The sequence below is a fragment of the Terrapene carolina genome, unplaced genomic scaffold, assembly GCF_002925995.2.
Source record: "Terrapene carolina triunguis isolate 2854851 unplaced genomic scaffold, T_m_triunguis-2.0 Scaffold211, whole genome shotgun sequence".
Taxonomy (NCBI): domain Eukaryota; kingdom Metazoa; phylum Chordata; order Testudines; family Emydidae; genus Terrapene; species Terrapene triunguis.
In genome coordinates this window covers 12,636,254-12,645,444 of record NW_020664562.1, presented here as the reverse complement: position 1 = coordinate 12,645,444, position 9,191 = coordinate 12,636,254, and the positions used below count along the sequence as shown (strand labels likewise).

The following is a 9,191-nucleotide window of genomic DNA, read 5'->3' as shown; positions in this document are numbered from 1 at the left end:
TATTTGGCTTTAAAAGATTAGGCTGAAATCCACTAAGGCAATAGTAAAATAATCCAAACTGTAACATACAAATCATCATATTATTATGAAACCACTAAATAAAATCAGCAATGTGCTAGTAGCGTGTACTATTAGTAGCATAGTATTTTGGAATGTTTAATATACATAATAGGTACAACACTTTTGCAGAAGCTCTCTCTTTAAATTAGAAAAAATTAGCACAAGAAGCAGTTGTGGTAACACATGGGATCTCAAGTTGCCAAATGTCAATTCAATTAACTATCAGAGTTTCTCCAATCAGTCAATACTCCAAGTTCTGGACTTTCTTATTTCAGAGTCAGATATTGAAGCCTCAGATGGAGTTGTGTGGAGCAATGAGGACATCTTGAGGCCAGTTAGAAAAATGCAAAGCTTACAGTCCTAGATAGGTAAGGATGTGTAGGACCAGTTACTCAGCTGGTGTAAATCCCCATAGACTTCAATGGAGCTGTAAGATATGGCCCAGATATGGCTTTGGTATTCTGCAAAGCACCTGCAAAGCAAGCACAACCCTAACTAAAGTCAATAGGAATTGCATTTCTGAAATTCAGGCCATATTCCTTACCCACTAAGTCAATTTAAAGATAGTAAGACAATAATTAGTTAAAAGAAAACTCATATTTGCCATACTTCTAACTTTATATTTATGACTGTACATTATTAGAGATTCCGGTCCTGGCTACTTACTTTCTTATAACAAAAAATAAGATTGAAAAAAGGTAGCATGACTTTTCTTTCCACTCCTGAATACCAGACCATAATGAAAATCAGCATTACAATATACAGATTTGTAAAAAAGATCAAAAATAATTCAAATAATTTGAAAGGAATAAAATGCAAATCTACACAAAAATTAAATTTTCACAGTGCATTACATTATCCACAAATTTCAAGTATTCTTTCCATACCGTACCTCTGAAAAATTAACTCAAGATCAAATCTCTACTACTTAATCTGTTTAAGATGCCTTTGTACATCCAAATTTCATATATTTTTCTATGCACTCTCAGTTAAAACTGGAGTCTTGGGTCCATTTGAAGAGCCTTCTGTTCCCTGAGTGCCATCTGCAGATTTGGAATCTTCACGCACTTCCATATTCAGATTGGCCTCTGACTCCAGTGAGGTGATATCGATAGTAATCAAATTAGCTTCCTGATCTGTTTTATCTACTTCAATGTCAATTTCAACTGTATCTTCCTGCTTGCTGTTTTTCTTTACTTGTCCATTCTGTGCAGGGTAGATGCTGCTAATAGTATCATACAGGAACTGGTATTGTTCCTAATACAAAAAAGAAGGGATTAGTGTGGATGAAATGCCATGTGATTGAGCCAGGATGGCTGATTTTTTATTTTTTATTTTTTGTCTTAAGTGTTGAAAATGTGAATCTTTCCATTTTATTGAAATATTCAGCATAAGGTGGTCTCCATGGCTGCTGGCCCACAGGAAGTTGAAGCAACTCCCTGCTATGCTCAATTCTGAGTTTATGGTGACACGGCACTGAGGGCATCCCTAATTCCAGGTAGATCAGGTACTAGGTCACTACCTATAATCACCCTATTCCCAAGGCAGCGCAGAATCCATCCCTCTTGATTCACATGGCAAACTATCAAAAGTTTGTTTAAAAGAGAATCAAGCAGGTGGATTAAGTGTACGGTAGTGACTACTGTTCAGTTCTCTAATAAACCACAGCAGAGTTAGCAAATCTAGTTGATTTAGATGGATTGTCAGAGAGAAGAATGCATATTGCATGCAAGCAGGAAAGCAGCTCCTTCTGTGCACTCTTCAGAAAATAAGGAGGGCATTTTCTAACCTGCCTAAGGGAGTTAGGCATCCAATTCCCATGGAATTCAGTGGAAGATGTGCTCCTAAATCCCTTAGGCAGCTGCCAAAGTTCCAGCCTAAAAAATTAATGGTTTACAAACAACATGTTCTGTTCACCTTTTCAGTTTCAAGAAACTGATTATTATAGCTGTGGATAGGTTGCAGACTAGTTCCTTCTTATCACCAATAGCTAATTCACAACTGCTGATGAATAATTAGGGATGAGATAATTATAATACATGTTTCCTATGGAGAAACATTGCCAGTGGTTATTAGAACATTCATGTCTAAAGATAAGCAAATCTATTGCATCATTTGGTTAACTCATAGGATTTACTTACAAAAGTGGGGACCATTCCTGGCCTGGCACGTCGAAGAGATTTCACTACTTGGAAGACATCAATCACATCTTCTGTTTCTGCACTTTCCAAGAGAGTCAACAAGGCGCAAAACACACCAGTTTGTTCAGATCCATCACTAGAAGATACACGTTATTGGAATTCAAAAATCAGTACAATTTATCACTAGCAGTTAGGTTTATTTTAAAGATTATTGTACTGACAAAAGTCACAAAGATTCCCATCTCTGAAATATTTCTAACTGGATTTCTAACCGTTAAGATGCAAAGAGGACATCCGATTTTTACTGTGCTAGATTATACTAGCCCTTATGTAGCCATTCAATTGTGGAGGTGAGGGGGGGAGGAGGGCAGGAAAGGCAGCCTCTTCTCCCTTTTTTGTAGCTGGGTAAGGATCAACCAGATTTAGCTCCTGCCCTTGGGCACTACAGGGCTACTATCATGATGGTCTCTCAGTGGTGCATGACACTTACCAGTGGGTACGGAGTAAGTGTAGCCATAACTCTTCCTTTCCCATCCCACCCCCAATATGCTTTCAGTGGCCAGAATTGCTGATTTGTCTTACAAGATGAGTAAACTGCCCCCCAGTGCAACACAGAGCCCCAAAGAGGCACTGTGCCACTGTACTGGTGCTTCACGTCACTCCCAACTCAGGCCACATAAGACTAGGACCATACTGATGTTAACAGCTAGCCATGTGCGAGGTATAATGGCCAGCAAAGGAACCAGATCCATATATACTAGGTTTGGTGAAATTTACACCTCCCTGAACAAGGCTGGCCTTTCCAGCTGGTGGGTGCAGCCTTACAATCCACTGTGAGCTTCACGAGGACCCCTGCCAACAGAATGTTGGAAGAATGTGCTGAGCGGACCTTTCTTTGGCCATGGCTTTGTACCAGCCAGCACATCTACTTTTAGATAGCTCTCGCCTTCTGCCCTGACCCATGTCTCAATGGAGGGGAGGTTGTGGCCACTTTGCAATGTTGCATAATGCACAGGTGAACGGTCTGCCATGGGAGCCCTCTGCTGGGATAAGCTGGCATACACTGTAGGGTGAATTTAGTCTCCAGACTTTAGGAAAGCTTAGGAGCAAAGGTAAGAATTATGAAACTGCTATTGACAAGTATAACCAAACCGTAGAAATGCACTAAAATATCTATAGCATCCAGACCCACCGGCAGTGAATGACAATTGGAACGCTCCGGCTGTATCTGCTGTCCTCAGTGACACTTTTAGCTGCAAGTTTTTGTTTGAGGTTCAGAATCATGTTGACTAAGTCTTTGGGGTTTTCAGGAAGGTCCAAGCCATTCCACTTGTGGTACTGGTACAAATACACATTTCGAGTTTCTTTCCTCTGCAAAACAGAGATAAACATATAGTAAATTCAAGGGATAACATAATGATCCATATTATATTTATTCCACGTAAATTTAAAAAAAAAATCCTGATAATCACTTAGGACTAGATTGACTTGAACTATGCCTGTGCAGGGTGATAACATTGTGGGTACTCAGACCTTGTGCACCCACTACCATCCATTTAGGAGGTAGATTGGGCCTGAGTGGCGACTTGACTGAATTACCTCACAGTGTGTCATAATTTTCTGTGGGACCAGGCCAGCAATAAATTACTGTTCACTGGAGACAGAGAAGAGCAAGATGGGAGCTGTGCCTCAGGGAGGTCTCTATCCCTCATCTTACTTATGTCTGACTTTGTAATTCAATGGTGACTATAAGTCACATTTTAATGACTATTAAAACGTTTAAAGCAAGGAACTAATAAAACATCAGCTATCAAAACACAAGCAGGTTTGTTCTTGTCTTTTGGTTGTTCCTTATTTTGTTTGCCCTTTACAAAAGACAAAGTTTAAAATAGAAAAACAAATGTAAAATTCCCATCTGTCATTTTTTATCTTTTACCTTCACATGTGTTACATCAAATGCGCGTATGGTGTAACTAGAAGACAGGTTGACATCTTTCATTTCAACTTCTATGCCTTCATATGTTTGTTTTCCTTCTCCCCAATATTGTGCACAGAGTTGCTAGAAATGAAGTATAAATCAGTCCTTATTTTTATCATTGCTTTTGCTTTTCTTCCCAAATCAATTTAAAGGATGCATATATTCTATAACTATTCAGTTTCATTTTATTATAAAATACATCATTGATGAATTTTTATGGTGTAATCAAATATTAATTTCAGCACAATTTAAAATATAAGGATGGAATAAATCCTATTAGAAAACAAAATAATTGATAAGTTGAGTCACTTTCTGACAGAGTCACATTTTTGGTTTGGAAATTAGAATTTTGTTGCAATTTAGAGACTGGAATTCTGTTCTTTTCTCTTATGAAGAGTATCGTATCATATACTTTACTTTGAAGATGACAAACTAACCTGATCTCCTTCTTTCAGCTCTGTCAACATAACAATTACTTTGACTTTTCTCTGAAAGATCATTTGCCAGAAGTCATTGATCGTTTCTGGGAGTGGCCCTTGGGTTGCAATCATTTCTTTTGGACCCCAGTAGCCCTAAAAAAAAGTCCATTTGAACATATGATTTATTTTTACTAATTCATCTGAAAGGCAGTTGTCATGTGTAAAGAAGTATTTACCATCTAAAGGGAGTCTGGTAGCCTACATGAATGAGTTAATAGTCTCAGTATAGTTTCTAGAGGACAAGTATCCATTTTAAAAAAACATCATCACAACTGGCAATAGTTCATAGTGTCACCAGAAAGGACAAAAATTGGTGGGCACATGAGTGACCCTCCATAACTAGCAGTCCTTTATCCAGGACAAAGTTGAGACACATTTGTACAGCCCTGTGGGAAAGCTTAGACTGCCAGTATCTGAGGCAGAATGCATTTTGGGGTTACAAAGAAGGTTTCGCACTCCGCAGTTGGTATTAGAAACTGGATATTGAGTGACACCTCTTGCAACGTCACAGAGTAGCTAAGCAAGTCAATGCAGACTGACATTGTAGCTATTAGTAAACAGATATTTACAATCAGTAGATATGCTAACTGTATTTTTGTCTACAGAGTTCAGACAAATCCCACTCATTGTTAGTTATATCTGTTAGTGTCCAACAAAGGCCCTCCAAAGATGGTATCTTTTAGATGTGACTGTGCCACTAAAAGCTTGCTTTTCAATGCTGGCCTCTGTTTTCACTAGGCCAAATTTGTACCCACAAAAAACTGCATAAAATTGACTGTAAGGGAAATTAATATATATAACTACCTGTGTGTACCTGGAATTCACATAGGTGGAGATCTACTCATATACATGCTGGCAAAAATATAGGTGGCACTGAAAAGCCTAGCTGAAAGTTAGGTTTTAAAAGAAACTATAAAAGATAATTATTTTACCATCACTCTGGTTATTGCAACACTCACTAGATCTAGGGCTATTACGATCGAAGTATTTAACTCTTTGAGGCTGTATAGGTAAGAGCTCTGTCTTTCTCCCATGGGACAGCCAATATTACAAGATCTTTGTGATTCAGTCTATAAATGAACATCCAAATAAAATGCCAGATCTTGATTGTTTTACTCACATAACTAGTACCATGCTAATGAAGCCAATAGGACTACTGGAGAGAGTAAGATGAGCAGAAATTGGCACATAGCTATTATCAGGGACTATCAGCGGAAAGCATATTAGATACAAGTAGTTTTATCCTCTAAATACATACAGTTATAAATGATGCATTTATGTATCTGGTTGCTTCCTCACAATCACTGTCCTCATCAGATGATTCCTCTGAATCATGTTCACTCTCTTTGCTTTTCTCCTCTTCATGTTTAATTGGTACTCTGTTAAAGTCATCTGAAAAAAAAAAGTGTCACAACAATAGCTTCTATTGGCAGGAGGAAAGCAACCATCTCCCTTCTTAGTTTTGTTACAATGGAAAGGGAATGTAGAAAAAGTGCAGTTATTCAGCAGTTATGCAATGGCATAGAGGCAGCAGACATGCCACAATGGTTGTTTGGGGAAAAAAATCAAGGACTCCTCACAGTTTATATTGTAACAAATCATCCACTTCCTAAATTTTCTAGTGTGGAGTACATATCAATATGGTAATTTACTGTCCTGTTTTACCCATAATCTTTTGTAAGAAGCCTTCATACAATTAGAACAAACTGACTGCAGACATCATCGCAAACACTTACATGGAATCATTTTGGAATTCCGGTTTTTACTTTTATTTTCCTGTCGATTGCCAGTGTTCTGTGTCCGCCATCCCCTGTAGGATGGTAGCCTCTAAGGAAAGAAAGCATACAAGGTCACACCATGTGCTAAACAATGGTTTGGCCAGCTTTATAAAATGGTGATATTCTCAGAGACCCATCTCCTCTCTTAATATCTCAGTCCCTCACTGCTTCATTTCATTCCATGGAAGTGCCTGGACCACAATTTATGAACCCTTGAACCTACCACGTGCAGTACCACAAGAAATCATGCAGATGGAAACAATTTAAAAAGATTGCACTGCTGTATTTTATGAACAATGTTAACAAAAAAGGAATAAAATTGCTATTTCTTTAAGCTATTTCACCACTTTAAAAGTTTTTCCAGGAACACAGAGTTAATTTATTAAGCTAATTATGGTACTGCAAGAGTATATATGCCACAGAAAATACATCTGTGTAATGATCTACCAACTATGGTACCCACTCTTCGTGGGCATCATAAGCAAGCTGATTTTTTGTCAAATACATGGATCGCTAGTGGTAATTTGCACCCTCACATCCACATTGGCACAAAGACATTATTGCTACAAATAAACTGATAGCCCTAGGTTCAATTATTTTAAAACATTTTACGTCTCTCTAAGGTCCTTATCCTACAAGCTATTCTACTCAGGCAGTTGCTTGTTCTGCACCTATGTGGAAAAGCTTGCAGGATTGGAGCCTAAATCTTTAATTTTATACACACTCCTGGTTCAGCCACAGGAAATTATATATTTGTCCATTATATTTTTTCTCTAGTTTCTCATAAGAAAAAAGAATTAAAGCTATGGAACCTTAAGGGGAAGAACTGAAAAAAAAAAAGAATTACTATATATTTTCAGTAAGATAAAAATAATTAAAAAATACAAAATATCAATTTACAATCAGAAATACTGGAACAGGTAAAACACAGTATGAATACTTCCGGGGCCAGATTCTTGTAAAATGGCCTAGCTCAGCTGAAGACAATGTCACTATGCCCATTTAGACCAGATGAGTATCTGGCCCCATCCCTATTCCCCAGCAACCAAATATTGGATCTAATTCTGCCACCCTCGCTTTGAGCAGTTCCTTAGTTTGTTGATTTCATTTAAAATTACCAATTTACTTGGCAGAATTTGGCTCTGAATTATTGGCTTATTTAAATTACCGCATGTCACTTTTTTGTTTAAAATCAGAACAGAGTGTCGAATAAAACAGAATGCACTATTATATTTACCTGGAATTCGGCTTCCAGCAGAGAGGGGTCACTGGGAGGATCTCTTTTCTTCAGATTATTAAGATAGGTGTGCAGTTCAGAGAGCGTGACCTCTGTTTCACCAAACTGATTGTATTCCACCAGTGCTTGATGGATCAGGATGTACTGTGCCTAGTGTTCCCCAATTTAAGGATGAGGTGGATTTCAAAAATTAAAAATAATAATTATAAAGAAGAGATTTTTCAAATTGCTCTTGCTATCTAAAACATACTGTAATATTTATGTATTCTTATTACTGTTGCTATATTAAACTGGCAGTAGATACAGCTATTACTATGTCAATTAAATGCAATTGGCTGTGTTAGTGCAACATTTAGTGCTTTTGATCAAAGGTGCTATATAAATAAAATGCAACATAACTTAGATTGTACAGCTAAGAATTTGGGGTGGGGTTTTCCAAAACACCCACCTAAGTTAGGAGCTCAAGTCCTATCAGTCATTTTCAATGGAACTTGTGCTCCTAAGCACTTCTGAAAATCCCACACTAAAGAAAAAAAAGTGAATATGCATAGTTAACCTTGCCCCAAAATGTTCATATTTGGGTGCCAAAAGATAATAGGCTCCTATATATTTGTGTCCCTTTTTTTTGGTTGCAATTCTAAATTTTTAAAAAATGGTTGAAATGTCAAACTTTGGAAAATGCTGACCATCCCTGCTTCATAGATGGTTTTCCTCCCTCTGTTCTTTCATAGTTTTATATTTCCCTGGACAACTGCAATGGTAAATCATGGCCATATTAGTTTTACCTAGAGTTGAGCTAGCTGGCCACAGCTTTTCCTAAGGGAGATTAATAAATGAAACAAAGCAGCAAGCTCTAGAACATACCTCTACTTGAACCATGAGGCATCGCTGTCGACGGAGCTTTACAACATAGCCATAAACATCCACTCTGCCTTCTACCTCTAGCCCCTCCAGCATAGCGTCGATCGCAATATAGGTTCCAGTTCGTCCAACACCAGCACTGACAAGTACAAAGTGATAGTTATTGAGAGAGGAGGATGAATGCCAGTCATGTTCTGCAAGGTGATGCTAAGCAGTGCAAAGAGTGTGGCTTATAATAAATTAATCTACAATTCAAAAGTCTGGTAAACTTACATTTTAAATATCTTTTAAATAAATAAGGACAATATTTTCAAACTAAATAAGTGTCTGCTTTTTAAAAGTTGCAAGCATCCTCAGGTCCCATTGATCTGAATAGGAGTTGTAGGCTTTTATTACCTTTGAAAATCAGGCCTCTTATTTAGGTCTGTAAATATGGAATTAGGTGCCTTACTTTAAAGCAACCAACTTTGAAAATTTTGGTCTAAGCAACTATTGCTAACCTTCCCTGACTTGTTTATCTGGTGTCAAGAATCAGGGGGTAGCCGTGTTAGTCTGTATCTACAAAAACAACAAGGAGTCTGGTGGCACCTTAAAGACTAACAGATTTATTTGGGCATAAGCTTTCGTGAGTAAAAACCTCAAGTGAGGTGCCACCAG

General features: G+C 37.7%; 1 protein-coding gene across 1 annotated transcript in view; it reads right to left on the bottom strand.

Moving 5' to 3' along the window:
• Window positions 1–1,008: 1,008 nt before the first annotated feature.
• The window catches only part of LOC112115860 (receptor-type tyrosine-protein phosphatase C), a 151,895-nt gene continuing 143,712 nt past the window's right edge, over window positions 1,009–9,191 (bottom strand). Inside the window, exons 13-21 of the mRNA XM_026655755.1 lie at window positions 8,538–8,673; window positions 7,674–7,823; window positions 6,395–6,485; window positions 5,917–6,050; window positions 4,617–4,751; window positions 4,138–4,260; window positions 3,394–3,572; window positions 2,202–2,337; window positions 1,009–1,317 (exon numbers count right to left, since the gene is read on the bottom strand). Of these exons, the coding sequence (XP_026511540.1) occupies window positions 1,036–1,317; window positions 2,202–2,337; window positions 3,394–3,572; window positions 4,138–4,260; window positions 4,617–4,751; window positions 5,917–6,050; window positions 6,395–6,485; window positions 7,674–7,823; window positions 8,538–8,673 (1,366 nt within the window). The 3' untranslated portion in view covers window positions 1,009–1,035. The remainder of the gene's footprint in view (window positions 1,318–2,201; window positions 2,338–3,393; window positions 3,573–4,137; window positions 4,261–4,616; window positions 4,752–5,916; window positions 6,051–6,394; window positions 6,486–7,673; window positions 7,824–8,537; window positions 8,674–9,191) is intronic.